Genomic DNA, 14,606 nt, shown 5'->3' with positions numbered 1-14,606 from the left:
GATCCCCTAGGGGGAAATTGTTTTTTTCACTTTTTTTTTTTATATACACACATACACACAGGCTGAAATGCACATGTCATGCACACGTGGACATGCAAAGGGGAGCGCCCCATTATCTTGTTATATACTGTAATATTTCCTATATATATTGCTGTTTTATATATATTAATTGAATGCACATATTATTTCTACATCGTATAATGTGTTGCTCTGCAACTGTAACGCAACCAACTCCCATTTAAGTATTTTTCAGATTTTGCAACCCTTGTTAACCAGAAATAGTTTGAATCAAAATGTCTTTCAAACACGTTTTGTAAAGACTCATGATCAATACTTAAATGATCTCATCAGACAGACCGAGGCAGTCACATGTGCAGTCAGCTGACACTGAGACATCATAAAGGCATCACACCCCCCCCACTCTGCATTGCAGCATTCAGTCTAATTCAACCAACACCGAGACACAAACTGCGGAGTCATGCTGCTTCTAACTCTACTCTTCGTGTCCGCAGGTAATGTGAACACGCAGGGAACACACGAGTGGTGTTTTATACGTTGTCTGTGTTGGGATTGGGATTGGGATTGGGATGAATGTCGACCGGGAATAAAGGATGTTTGGTTGTGTAACAAAGTGCGTTTCAACATTAACAACGCGGAAGTGTACTGGTTTGTACTTGATGTTGTTTTAATGGGGACAAACACACGATTCACGTTTTAACTGGTTGATTTTCTACAGATTGAAGCTGTGAATACTGCGTGTTACGTGAGTCTCGGCTGTTTTTGCCTTTGAGGTTTAATTTAAAGGCGTTGTTGTTGTTGTTGTTGGCCCGCTCGCGTTAGTTAGCCTGCCAGCTAACGCGAGGTAGCTACGTTAGCTGGAAATTACAACAACAACAACAACGAAAACCTGCAATTACGATTAAAATAAGCTTTATTTGGTCTTGTAGATATGTCTGAACATCGCCATAAAGCTCATTCGTGTGGTGTTTGCTCATGGAAACGGGTGTGTTGTTTTTTGAATGTGCTCTGATCAGCTAATGGAGCTACTGTACTTTGCTTCTTTGTTGACCCCTGGTTTGGTTTTATGAGGAAGTTTAGATAAAATCCTGTTTTCATTTCAGCTTTTCGACTGTCTGTTCTGTTTTTTTTGTTCCGTCTGGAAATTTCCTTGAACTGATACCTGTAGTTAATGTACACTTTTAATCCCTAATGGCCCAGCTAGTTTATCTTTGTGTGCAGAAACTGGGTCAGTGAAGTTGTTGCTGCATTGAAGCCAAGCACAACCTGTAGACAACTAGGCTATTAATACAATTACACATTCTTGGCTTGGCCTTGTGGCATTTGAAATATGGATGTCTGTTTTTTTAAATACTTTTTATCAAAGCACAAGCTGTGGTTTCTTGCAATCTACTGGCAATATTGGTTTCTTCAAGTCGTGGTATTTGTGCTTTGTGTGTTTTAGTGCTTATCATCAGTCTGACTTCTGGTTAAATAATAATGTTATATGTTGTCTTTGCACTCTCACATTCTTGCATGTGCTTGCTTGCAGACATTCCTAAATGGTGGATGTCATGAGCTCATGTATACTTTTCTTTCTGCTGGGTTAAGCTGACGCGTAGGTTTCTACACGGAAAATGTCTCGTAGGTTACTTGCTGCTGTTGAACAATGCAATCTGAATCCTATTTAAAGCCTTTTGCGCTTCACTGGGTCATGTGATGTTGATTCACTCACATTATGATGAGTTTTCTGTTTCAGAGTCACTCTCAGAAAGTGAGTCAGGTATATTCCAGTAGATATCTTTTTTTTTTTTTTTTTTCTGCTGACTTCTTGTAAAAACATTGTATTCTTTGTCAGATAACTTGTTTTCCTGCTGCCGTGTTTTGCATAGTTGGCTGTAAACTGTTTAATGTATAATGAAGTTTTATGCAGAGATGTCCTTCTCATCGACACAGTCTGTCAACTTGGGAACAGCTTGTTATTTTGTCTGCTCATGTGACTCAAGTGGAGGGTGGGAGTGCCCTGCCTGCACTGTAACACTATTAGGATGAACTGTGAGCAGGGGGGGTTTAACCGCCAGTGTAACTGTGGTTTTTGAAGGTCCATCGGTGCGGCCTGACCTGTATTGCCAATTCATGATGGTTACCATTAAGACTACCCACTGGACTCTGGCACACTGACTCAGTTTATCTTCTGAGTAAACAGTTTTTGTTTACATTTGCTTCTGTTTACTATTCGACATTTTAGTCATAGTTCCAAATATAGATTTTCGGAATTAATGATCTATATCTTTTATTTTTATTTTATTCAAGCAGGGTTTAAGGGAGTGGTAGAGAAAACAGGAAACAAAGCCCAAAACTATTAGGTTCTTTCCCACATCACATTTTTTATTCAAAATGAAACCGCATAAAATGGAGAACTGTGAACAGTAACTTTTTTTTGCATGTACCCAAAAGGTTATATTTTTACCATATAACCCGTATACCAGTGTCCGGAAACTGGTGGATATGTAAATAATAAATCCTTCCCAGGGTGTTTCTTCATGGTCTGTTGCTCAGTCTGGTATTGACAGGTTGGTTTTGGTGGTCGATGGTGGTAAATCATGTCAGATTTAGAGGCATATCCTATTGAGACAGTAGTTTGAGCTAACTTTCCTTTTCTCCTTTTTTCTAGCAGTTATAAAAGTGACGAACATTTACAATTCTCAGTGTTTGAAACAGTTTGTAGCTTCATAGAGCAGGGCCACTGATTTTTCTTGGCTTCCTCAGTGACAGGACTCCACTGCATTTGGTTGGTTTAAGGGAGGTGGAGATGATTGAGCCTGTCCTTAACTAACTGACAGTTGTTTCTTTAAGTAAAAGTTAATATCAACTTCCTCCTGTGTTAATGTTTAGAGGAAGTATGTCAGCCGTGAATTTCCCCATCTGCTCATCACTGGCATTAGATGTGGTAAAGCCATAGCACCTGATAACAAAAGACTAGCATTACCAATACTCCCTAAAGAAAGACATATTTAATCTGTAGGATTAAAGACCACCTCTGCTTTGTGCATTATTTACTTCTTTAAACCACAACATTATATCCAGGAGTATGGTTTTGTCATGTGTCTGCTTTCTTACCTCCTTTAAAGATCTCTAAAATGCCTGAAATGTGTCTCCTTTGCAGCTGTAGCAACCCCTCTGCTCGGCACTGAGCAGTGCGCTCGTGGCCCACCCTACTGGTGTCAGAATGTAAAGACGGCGTCTCTGTGTGGAGCTGTGACTCACTGCCAGCAGAACGTGTGGAACAAGCCCCAGATGGTGAGACACTGTTTATTTTTCTAGGAAAATGACAAGTGCCGTTCATACCTTTTTGCTTGTTCTAAGAATAGCATTGAACTATCACCAACAGAAGGCATGTGCTCTTAAGTCTCATGCCTTTCTTTGAAATCTTTGGAAAATATTGTTTTTTTTTATTTACACAACCTATTGTTTCAGAAAACCGTGCCATGTGACTTGTGTAAAGAGGTGTTGATGGTGGTAGAGCAGATCCTGAAGGACAATGCCACTGAGGTAAGATAAAGAGAAATCCTGTGTGTTGATATATATATTTTAAGACTTAAACACTCCTTTGGAAAACTGATATCTGGTTATTTCTGTGATTGCAGGCTGAGGTTCTTGGGTACCTGGAGAAGGCCTGCCAGCTCATCCCGGATCAAGGTTTGACCGCAGAGTGCAAGGAGATGGTAGATAGCTACTACCCCATCCTCATGGGAATCATTACTGGAGAACTGGTGAGCACCGTCAACCTGTCTGTCAAAATGTTGGCCTGTTTTTAGTTTAGCCTTTTTAATGGTGCCATTACACAGTTTGTATTTTACAACCATATTTGATGCTTTGAGATAAGCTGTAAACAGGCTTTGCCAAAGATCTTATTAAAGCTCATTGGAGTTTGGTTTGTCGTTGGCACTGTCTAAGACTCTTAAGTAAATGATCCAACTGCATCTCAGTGTCAAAAAAAGGGAAAACGAGTGGCTGTGAGCAAAGTGCAGCGAACTGAATAAGGGCTATTGATGGGGAAGTGAGTCCCCGTCGAACAGGAACAGAGTAGTCGTTGTGTAATGCTGAACCTCGTGACTGGGAGCGTTTGGTGTAGTTTTCTTTGTTTCAACTGTCACCTGCTCTCTGTTAGGCTTTAAAGCTAGGGGATTGCTATTTACTTCTGCTTACAGCTAACGTTTAACTATAATGTGACAAAATGTGTTATTAAGTTATGTGGTTTGTTTTATTTATTTACTTATTTGTTTTTTTTTAAGGAGGATCCCGCTGTGGTGTGCGGAGCCATGGGGCTGTGTCAGTCTCAGCAGGCAGCCCTGGCTAAGGCTCATACCCAGGACCAGCTCACGTCCAATGAAATCCCTCAGATTGACCTTTCCCAGCGAGTGGCTCCCTTCCTCCTCAATGTGCCCGGGCTCCTCTATCCTCAGGAGAACGCCAAGCAGGAGGCCCCCAAACAAGAGACTCCAAAACAGGTACGCTCTTCCAACTGCACAAATGGCAATATGTTCTCCACCTGTTGTTGATGAATATCATCCTTATTTTGCTCTGAATCTCGCCTTTCCTGTAGGAAGGTGATGCTGTGTGCCAAGACTGCATCAAGTTCCTTACTGACGCTCAAGCAGAAGCCAAGGAGAACACCTCATTTGTCGACTCTCTCATTGCAAACATTGAGAACCAGTGTGACCTGTTGGGGCCAAGCTTGTCTGCAATGGTGAGAATCTCATATGAGTGGAGTACATAGTTTTCTTTGTCAAATGTTTTTCCCCCTTTGAAAATGCTGTATATTAACCTGTGTTGTTTCTCATTGCAGTGCAAGGAGTATGTGGGCCAGTATGGCGTGCTTGTTGTTGAGCAGCTCATGTCCATGGTGAGTGTTCTAAGCTTCCGAATTCATGTGCTACACTTATTTTAAAAGAAGTTTAGGAAAACCTTTTTTTTTTTTTTTGCATATTTAAGCCACATTATAACATGAATGGTCGTTACATTATTCTAATATTCGATAATGAACTGGTCATCAAAACTAATGATAATTTGTCTGTTTTGGTGGTGCTAAAGCCCATATCCAGTCTTGCCGCAGCACCACCTGGCCTGCTGATTTCAATTTATTCACATCTTTAAATCGCTTTCTGTCTTTTTAATTTTTTTTCTTGCTTTCTGTTGTCTTTTTCGTCTGTGTTACGTTTCTCCCCCTCCATTCATGTTGTCTTGCTCTGTTTTCTCTCTGGGTTTTGTGTGCTGCTCTGCAGGAACAGGTAGGTCTTTCTGTGTTCAGCTTTAACCCTTAGCTCTGCTTCTTGTGCTGTCCACTCCTAGCACTACTCACCTGACACTGTAGAGACTCATGTAAATGATTATTTAACTATGAGTGAGAATATTTACTTAACCCGAACACTCGGCTTGTGCCTGTTGGAACACTACAGCAAAGGGCCACATTAAGATTCTCTCCTATTTCTTGAGATCAAACGAGCATATCGTCCTCTCATATTAAAAGTATGCTGGGATCTTGTGACTTTGTTTGCATAAACAAGTCAACTTGGAGATTCACTGGTTTTTACTAACATTGAAGTGGCTGTCTCATCAGAAAAGCACCATCTTTATTGTGCTGTATATGGCTGTTCTTTATTTAACACTAGCTGGTTTTGTTGGATGCACTTAAGAGTCAGAGCTGCAGAAGTAAACATTTGCCAGAATGGGTGTGTGTTGGTGTGTTTGGAACTGGTAAAAGAAGAATGTGTTGGATGTCTTTATTTTTATTTTTTATATATATATCATAAAAACTTGCATATTGCATGGGTGGTAAGGCTTTGGAATGATATGCAAATTGGAAGCACGTGGTTTATGCTAACCGTATGCAATGTGACAAGTTCTGTAGACCTTTGGCTTTGGATCTTGAAATAATTGTCTGTTTTGGTCCTCAGCAACCCAAGGATATCTGCGTCCATGCTGGCTTCTGTACTGCTATGAAGAAGTCCGTTCCAATGCTGAAGCTGCAGCCTGCCAAGACCGTTCCTGCTGCCAAGTCTGTACCCGCTCTCAAGCTTTTCCCTGCCACTAAGGTGGAGTCTGCCACTGACAAGTCTGCTAAGGTAAGCCGTGGTGTCATCCACGTGTGACTGATATTGATACAAGATAAAATTCTGTTTTACTGCAGTGTTGTACATGCACATGAGATTTGCTTCCTTTGTGTTCTAGCCAATGGTGCGTGTGCGTGATTCCCCAACCTGTGCCATCTGTGAGTTTGTGATGAAACAGTTGGAGTCTATGTTGGAGGATCAGACTACAGAGGTGGGATGTGTGCTGCTAGATGTATCCAATATCGCCATGAAAATCTACAAAACTGCTGCCAACATTTCTGTGCAGCCAAGCTCATCTGTTTGTCTGTTTCAGGAGGAGGTGATTCAAGCTGTGGAGAAAGTGTGCACATTTCTGCCCCAGTCTCTGAGTGGCCAGTGCAAGGACCTGATTGAGACCTACGGCCAGGCCATCATTGAGCTGCTGGTGCAGCAGGCTGACCCCAAGACCGTCTGCACAGTGTTGGCACTCTGCAATGGTGCCAGCCGCACATATGTCCGTAAGTTGTCACTCCTTAAAGCGATTTGAAGGCAAATGTTAGCTTTGTTGACCGCAGAAGTTGTGCATCTGTATTTCCTCATGGTAATAAGTGATTTCTGTTTTAATTCTTTCCAGCTGTCCTCGACCAGACTCGCTTTAAGGACGGTGGCTATTGCAAGGTGTGCAAGATGGCCGTGACTTACATTGATGCGCTTCTGGAGAAGAATGCTACAGAGGCACAGATTGAGGAGGCTGTGAGGAAAGTGTGCAGCTTCCTGCCAGATTCTTTCCAGACAGAGGTGAGGAGTTGCATCCTCTTACCATGTGTAACTTTATCCTCATGTGACGGCCTTCCAATAACCCCTCTGTCTTTCAACAGTGTGACCAGATGATTGAACAGTACGAGCCAGTGCTTGTCCAGCTGCTGCTCCAGATGCTGGACCCAGACTTTGTGTGCATGGTAAACTAGATCAATTCTGAACTAAATAACATTTTATCTACCAGGAAACTCGATTACTCAATTAAAATCCGGACATTCTTGAAGAATGTACAAGATTCTTGACATTATGGCAAAAAAAATCTTTTTCCATAAATTGTTGGCAATGGACATTAAATGTTATAGGTTGTTAATCATCTGAGCTGTGTTTGTGTGTTTGTAACAGAAAGTGGGAGCCTGCCCTGAAGCTAACCGCAGGCTTCTGGGAACAGAGCAGTGCAGCTGGGGACCTGCATTCTGGTGCAAGAACATGGAGACAGCAGCTCGGTGCAATGTGAGTAGTCAAGTCATATTTTGACACCCAAATGTGCGTCTCCGTCCCCAGACTGGGATTCTTGGGGGTTTCATTTTTAAATGTTTAAAATGTATTGCATGTCACAACTGATTGTTTTTAAAAGTTATTTTTTATCATAGAAGTTTGCTTTGAGTGGCTCGTCTAACCAGTTGTTTCTGTCTTTTAGGCTGTGGCTCACTGCCAACGCCATGTGTGGGTATAGAGGAAGAGGAACAAACCAGCACAAACTGACCTGTAGGGAATTTAAAAAGAAAAATACTGTAGTGCTGCTTCCCACTTTTAATTTTTGTCCTGCTTTCTTTTTTTAATGGACTTACATGACTGCAATTTATGTTTGAATTAATGTTTTGAATGATGTCATGGTGGAAAGGGACTGGACATGTTTTTTTTCCGAGTGGGGGTTGGGGAGGAGTGATTACATGTATAGCTCAGCCTGTTACTGCTTCACTGAGCAGAAATCACGAAGCTTCACTGTCAGGATTCACAGGTTTGCATTTGGCTTTTACTAGCTTACATTGCTTGCTGGGTGTGTTTAAGTTTCACATGTGTAATGTTGACATGGCATCAGATTTCTACTCCTCTGATTTCCCCCCTGCCCAAGCTATATATGATTCCTGACTGCAGGAGAAGACAGCTCAGTGTGTTAAGAATGACTGGCATTACTTTTAGCAGTATGTCTGATCCTTAAAACAAAATTTATATTTTGTAGATGTTGTGTTGTTATTTTAAGGAGCTGATATGGAGGTAAGTATTCTAAGTGTACCTCCCATTGTTTGCACTCTTCCTACTGTTTGTAAATCACTGCGTTTCTAACGTACAGAACATCTCAAATTCGATTGTTGTCTGCTTCAAACCCTGAGCCAACTGTCGGTTCATCTGTAAATTTTTAACAATTAAAAGTGATCCCAATCCACTTGGTTCCATTTATTTTCTTTTGCTGTAAACTGAATTTACAAGTATACCTGTCATGTCTGGGTCATTTAAAGAACACTCCTTGATACTACGCTTAACTTTACATATACAATACTTATATATATATAATAGTAGGACAAAACTGTCTGTAATCTGCACGTTGTTCCTGACTTTCCAAATGGACTACAATAAGTGTCTACATTAATTTCTCCTAAGAGGTATTTGCTTTAGTCCAGCTCACTATCAACTTAGGTAGGACTCAAACATTGTTTCAGATAATGTACAACAATGAACTTAAAAAAATAAAATAAAAAAAGTTAACGGTAATTTAGTACATTATTTGTATTTTGAGAAGTAAAGAGAACAGAAGGGTATTTGAGCCCAAGTTGCAAAGATGGTATAATTATTTAACAAGCAGACAAAGGCTTTACTTCTAAGTGCACATTTGAATATGATGACCAAAATATGTTACTGGAAATGGTCAGTTTTTAAAGTCTGTTCAAATTCAGTTACAAGGTTTACAGAGCAAATACGAATCAGCCACATGTTCATCAACAATTAGCCATGTTTTCCAGCTGTGTCCCTCAACCATCTGCATATTTTTATTAAAGTTGAACTAAAATAACACCCTCTGCATAACTTATTATATACCACAGTATTTTACCAATTTAAAGTAAATCAATGTGTCCAAAATAAAAGCTTTGTTAGATCAAGTGTCCCTGATTACAGAGATTGCTCATGTTGCTTGGAAAGCACCTTCCTGATCTCTAATATGTAGAGACCAAATCATGGCGGACAGAGCCCTGAGGTTCACATCATGAGCCACATCAGTGTAAACATAACACACATTAATGTGAGGTATGAAGGAATAATGGCTTTATGGTGAAGAGTGGAAATGAGAAGCTTATCAGCACTTTTCCCTCATGGTAAACAACTGACGTCGCATGCACTTTGTATCACAGTCACAGTTCTGGTATTTGTCACTGCCCAGCTACTGCCTGTTGAATACCATTATACCACTGTAAATTGTTATGTAAAGTTATTGCTTAGTAACTGCTTGGTCAGATGTAGTGCACAATAAGCACTGAAAAAGCAGATCCAACAGCCAGTCCCAGAGTGAGGAAGAAGGACATGACCACTCCTGTGGCCTCTGCCAGCTCCCGAGGTACCACCTTAGGACCATAGATCATTGGCAGCGTGCCTAAGTAGCCATTAGTAAGGCCTAGCAGGCAGTTAAAGACCACAGGGTACAAATCATGAGTGAAAAGCACAGTGTGGAGGTGGTCCCTCGGCTGGTAGTTACAGAACATGAAAAGTGGCACCATGATGGTGCGACATAGCACCAGTACAGGCAAGACTCGGCTGGTGGGACCAGGGACCTGCAGCCATGCCGTGGCCTGCCTGCCGCAAAAGTCTGCCACGTTGTACAGGAAAAAGCTGGTGAGGGGCACAAAGTAAGTGGTTGTCCAGGGGCTGCCGCTGTCTTTGTGGACAGACTGGATCCCTGAGGATACTGCAGGGAACACCATGATAGAGATGCAGAAGACGTAGAAGACACTCAAGCCGAGCACCCACGTCTTCCTGAGGATAGGCTGTAGTGGTGGGACTCCCTCTGCTGCTCCCCCCTCGCTCATAACTCCTGAACTGGTGCATGTTGCTGCCAGCATGTAGTGTCTAGAGAGAAGACAAGCAGAACACAGCATGCTTTAGAATAACAAGTACATCTAAAATCTTAATTGCATCAGTCCGACTGTGTTAAATGCGACATCAAATCAAACAGTAGCCTCAAATTTTAAATGCAAAGACAAAATAACTGGCACAGGTAAGCTTAGAATATTAATTACAACAAGTAATTTAACTTTGGCACCATCTGGTGGTAGTATGAAGAATGACAACAATAATAATAATGCACACTGCTAAACTATATATAATAGTGTCATCTATAGTTTCCACATTTTACAGTACAAAGGAGGATGTTATCGTCGCCTACCTTGTAAATATGAGTTTGACAGATTTGACAGAGTGTATGTCTCTGTATGGGAACCAGAATATCTTTGACTGATACTGACCTTGAATATGCCAGCTTGGGCAGCAGCAGATATGTGATGATGCAGAGCAGGATGAAGATGTCAGCTGTCAGGAAGTAGGCCAGAGCGCTGTCTGTCACATCCTTCGCCAATGCCAGGTCCGCTATTGATGCTACTGCACTCAATGTGCCTCCCATAGCCTGGCCTAGGACAAAAAAAGGACCAGTTTATGTACTCAGTCAGTCAACAAGAGACACTTGAGCTGGCTGTTTTCCTGCTACCTCTATATATTAAATATAACTATACATCTTCCTTTTTTGCCTTTCTTAGAAAGTACAGTAGAGAGTTGACAGGAAATTAGGGAGAGAGGGGGACGACATGCAACAGTGTCCCCAGACTTCACCTGGAGAATGTTATGATTATTTGGTCAGCTTCCTAAACTCCTAAATAAACTATATCTGCTTATTCCTGTTCTGCACAGCACAAAACGAGTTATGCTAATGAGGTAAATAATTAAACCCATGAATTAACTGAAAAATGTATCTATGAAAGTACCTAGCAATGCAGTGAACACATCTTTAAGGCATTAGAGATCTGAAGTCGTTTTTTAAGCAACATCAGTGCTTATTCATTAATAAGTAAGTAAATAAGTTGCTCCAAAATGAGGTCCGCCATCTGTTCTATAGGGGGAAGCTGACATATTATAGTCACAAAGTTATTTAGTCAATAAACCCTTAATGAAGCTGCTAAATAGTGTATATGTATGGATTTCAAGACAGCACAAAGTTTATCTGTGTGATGGTACCGTATAAATGCTACAAAGACCGATAGGACTGTACCTGATATAAGGGCCTGAGAAATCCTCATTGGGAAATGCCCACTGATCCCGAACACGCTGCCAGAGAAGAGGTTGGAGGCGCCGCTGACGACAGCCACACAGGCCAGCGTGCCAATAAAGAACTCCACCCTGCTGTCAGACACGTCTATCTTCACCAGCACCGTGGTCAGCACAAACACCAACAGGATGACAAAAAGAGACGACAGGATCCGCACACTGGAAGACAACCTACCAACACCGCACACACACACACACACACACACAGATGATGGGATTAGGCAGGAGTTTCTCAAAGATCCGTTGACATAAAACAGAAATGAAGCAGATGTTTTGTACAGTTTTGTTTGATGAGTACAGTCTTTGTACAACACACTTGTGAGGCAGTAAGCTATTAATTATCCACACAAATAATAAATATAAAATGTACTCTGCTGCAGAGATGCTGTTCAAAATGACAAAACATCCCCTATGCTCCATGTTATCGCAGTCCAGCACAGACAGATCAAAGTCCAGAGGGAATTTAAAGAGACACAAATCATTTAAGGTCACAGAGACATGACAGACCTAGATAAGACAAATGTGGCAAACAATTAGTTCACAGAACATGTGAAACTGTACTATATGTGCTATATATACTTTATATCATGGTGAACAGCATGAGACTCTTAACAAAGACAAAAATCTGAGAGGAGTGTGCTGTGTGTATGTGTGTGTATATTTGGGGAATCAACCTGTTGACTAGGAGATAGTTGAGTATCAGAGACAGCACCGAGGGCACCGTGGAGGCAATGGCCAGATAACTTTCAAAGTAATCCTGTGAACGGTTACAGAAAGGACAAAACAATTTGCTTGAATAAGAGAAGACACACTCAAATACTTAAAATAAGTCTCTCACCCAAAATAAGAGGAAGTGAAAGGAGAGGGGAGAAATATACACATCTTTACTTCCTCATCTTTGCTACGACCTCTACGTCAAATCAAATCAAGCATTAATCTTAGCATAGCAGTCAGTAGAATTCATCCAGAGCATTTAATTGTCTTGTCTACAACAGCCTGGAAGCAGATCTCATTGACCCCTTTGACTCTACCCATCTCTACCTTTATCTTAGTTTCCCCTCAACAGCCTAATGGCATTACTAATTCTATAACTGTGTTGCAAGGGATCTCTGTCAGACGTGAAAGGACACTCAGTCCTCACATCTGTCACGGGATTGTCACGGTGCTGTGAAAAGCATGGAGAATGGCACAAATGTGCATCTTCCTGTGTACACACATGCACAATAAACACAGCGCTGTTGTATTTAGTATCCGTCACACTCACACTGAGGTCCGAACGTTGCTCCTCATTACCGCTGCGACCAGTGTTGTTACTCAGTTTGTAGAGCCAGTAGTGTTTGGCTGTTATGAAGAAGTTCCAGGGCAGCAGGGAGCCAATGCCCAGCAGAAAGAAGATTATGTACACCAAACAATAAGAGTCCTCTGGGCTGTAGCGCACGGCCAGAGGCACTGACGAATGTTTGGGTAAGAGTGATGCAGAGGGGTCCTCGCTCTCCTCATCCTCAGATACTTGGTGGTTGCCAAGACCAGTGGGAATATAGGAGGAGTTGAGGCTGGGTTGCACTGGCTCTGTGTCGTCCATTTTCACAGACAGAATAAGCAACGCTCACAAAAGCGAAGACAAAAGAAAGGGAAGGTTGAGGCAATAGAAGAACAGTAAGACAGGAAGTGGTGAGCAGAAAGCTGTGGAGAAGAAGAAGAAGAAGAAGTAGAAAAACACAAGTTTAAAAACAAGTCACTGCATAATAATAATGTTATAGCAAGTAATGGGGTTTGGATGACACTTACGTTTACTTGTGCTTGTCCAGAAAGGCAAATACAGACGGTGTTTGTTGAAGAGCCATAGTCGGGGAGAGTGTTGCTGTATCTGGTAGAGATCAGTCCAACTGTTCAGATCCTGTGATGCTGCAGAGCAAGGAGTCACATTTAACTCTGAGAATTAAATTCTGGGCATACTGACAGGTATTTTCCAAAATGTAGACGCTGTACTCTGTTCATGTTCAGCACACTGAACCATCACCTCAATGGGAACCAAAAGGTACACAATTAAACAATGACGACTCATCATGATTCAGGTGATGTGGAATGCGACATGGAGCATGTCCTTTTCTCCATGTGCCACTTTAAATTAAACAGCTGGATTGACGGCTTGGCAGTTCCCACACATCCCATCCCATCCTCATTTACCACACCTATTTCACTGAAGATGCAGTCACTACAGTTTAATCTGCAAACCACAACCATCACTGTCAAAAACAAGTAATGCATGACGCATGGAGGAACAGTCATGAGGTAGAAAGCTGCAACCTCTGGTCCTATTCCTGCCACTGACAGGAATAGGCTTTCACTCACTTGCACAATATGAGGTTATTACTCTAACTATTTAAGGAGGTTAAAGGAAGACGGACACGGCAGAACAAAGCTGAGCTTGCATCCTACAGCATCATGTGTGCAACTAATGAGGAACAAGTCTTCACATGATCCAAGAACAAGCGAGATTACAAGCACTTCAGATACACTGCACAATATGCTTGAGACAGCTACATTCACCACCGGTTTAGTCACTTCCCAATGCAAAAGTATACTGCTCATTCTGTTTCCGTCTGATTTATTCGGTTTTTTTAATGCGAGCAGGCATGTAAAGTTGTATTTGTTTAGTGTGGTGCAGACCGCTGTTTGCAGACTATAAGGTAAACTAATATTAGAGGCTAACTAACTAAAAGCGGGTTTCCTGTACAAAGTACACACAGACGTTGCTAACTGACTCGACCCGTGGTTAACACTTCATTAAGCATAAATACAGACATTAACTCATTGTTAGAGACTCACTGGCTGCTGCTCCTGTCTCTGTAGAAGTGTTACACCGACACTGAAATCCATTTCATAGCCCACCTCATTTCTGGTCAGCTGACAAATATTCTTCATTGTGCTTCAACAACAACAACACGACTTCCGGTATGGATCCTTCAGAATAAAATCACTATCTACGCAAATTTAACCCTGACTGATTAAAAGCGTATATTGTTCACAATAAGAGTGTAATTAATGTACGAAAGACTCGATCCTAATTTAAAACATAAAATCTTAAAAGTAAAAAGTATAAAAACAGCTTAATTTTTTTTTTTTTTTTTTTTAACAAATTTTACCAACTTACAATGTGTCCTTTTTGAAAAACAAACAAACAGAAATAACGCTAAACTAAAAACAAAACAAACAAATAGTAAGTAGTATGGGGATCTGCTCCAAAATTAAGAAAGATATCAAAAAGCTGTGTACTTGCATGTGATGGTAAACATAAAAAAATACATTTACCACTTTCAAATGTACAGATTTAAATGATAGAGAAACTTCATTGATAGTCAAACCGAGCTTTTACAGAGGGTTTTCTTGAAC

The 14,606-nt window shown here is 41.2% G+C and overlaps 2 protein-coding genes across 3 annotated transcripts; one reads left to right on the top strand and one right to left on the bottom strand.

The window, feature by feature from the left end:
* The first annotated feature begins 379 nt into the window (after positions 1 to 379).
* psap (prosaposin) lies at positions 380 to 7,623 on the top strand. Of its 2 annotated transcripts, XM_035663207.1 has the most exons (15): positions 380 to 512; positions 3,164 to 3,297; positions 3,475 to 3,549; positions 3,645 to 3,770; positions 4,293 to 4,508; positions 4,604 to 4,747; positions 4,847 to 4,903; positions 5,283 to 5,288; positions 5,955 to 6,122; positions 6,229 to 6,321; positions 6,424 to 6,607; positions 6,724 to 6,887; positions 6,968 to 7,048; positions 7,251 to 7,358; positions 7,546 to 7,623. In XM_035663207.1, the coding sequence occupies exons 1-15, from the start codon at positions 479 to 481 to the stop codon at positions 7,579 to 7,581; spliced, it is 1,626 nt and encodes a 541-aa protein (XP_035519100.1). In that variant the 5' UTR covers positions 380 to 478; the 3' UTR covers positions 7,582 to 7,623. The 2 variants fall into 2 exon arrangements, with proteins under 2 accessions (XP_035519100.1, XP_035519101.1); XM_035663208.1 differs by lacking the exon at positions 5,283 to 5,288.
* Positions 7,624 to 7,717: 94 nt separating this feature from the next.
* slc29a3 (solute carrier family 29 member 3) lies at positions 7,718 to 14,142 on the bottom strand. Its single transcript, XM_035663209.1, has 7 exons — positions 14,043 to 14,142; positions 13,002 to 13,118; positions 12,478 to 12,896; positions 11,888 to 11,970; positions 11,158 to 11,384; positions 10,361 to 10,523; positions 7,718 to 9,965 (listed from the first exon to the last, which is right to left on the bottom strand). Exons 3-7 carry the CDS (start codon positions 12,793 to 12,795, stop codon positions 9,353 to 9,355), a joined length of 1,404 nt encoding a protein of 467 aa, XP_035519102.1. The 5' UTR covers positions 12,796 to 12,896; positions 13,002 to 13,118; positions 14,043 to 14,142; the 3' UTR covers positions 7,718 to 9,352.
* Positions 14,143 to 14,606: the final 464 nt, after the last annotated feature.

This window comes from Morone saxatilis, unplaced genomic scaffold (assembly GCF_004916995.1).
Source record: "Morone saxatilis isolate NCDOM2014 unplaced genomic scaffold, NCSU_SB_2.0 Contig19, whole genome shotgun sequence".
NCBI lineage: Eukaryota > Metazoa > Chordata > Actinopteri > Moronidae > Morone > Morone saxatilis.
Note: the sequence above shows the minus strand (reverse complement) of the source record. Positions and strands in the feature narration are given on the sequence as shown.

What these genes read in the sequence shown, in the direction of transcription:
- psap (XM_035663207.1), top strand. Translation starts at nt 479, where the DNA reads ATGCTGCTTCTAACTCTACTCTTCGTGTCCGCAG. An exon ending in TGTGGAACAAGCCCCAGATG is followed by an intron (nt 3,298 to 3,474) that starts GTGAGACACTGT and finishes CTATTGTTTCAG; the next exon opens with AAAACCGTGCCATGTGACTT. An exon ending in AACAAGAGACTCCAAAACAG is followed by an intron (nt 4,509 to 4,603) that starts GTACGCTCTTCC and finishes CCTTTCCTGTAG; the next exon opens with GAAGGTGATGCTGTGTGCCA.
- slc29a3 (XM_035663209.1), bottom strand. Translation starts at nt 12,795, where the DNA reads ATGGACGACACAGAGCCAGTGCAACCCAGCCTCAACTCCTCCTATATT. An exon ending in AACTATCTCCTAGTCAACAG is followed by an intron (nt 11,385 to 11,887) that starts GTTGATTCCCCA and finishes CGGTGTTGGTAG; the next exon opens with GTTGTCTTCCAGTGTGCGGA. An exon ending in CCCAAGCTGGCATATTCAAG is followed by an intron (nt 9,966 to 10,360) that starts GTCAGTATCAGT and finishes TCTTCTCTCTAG; the next exon opens with ACACTACATGCTGGCAGCAA.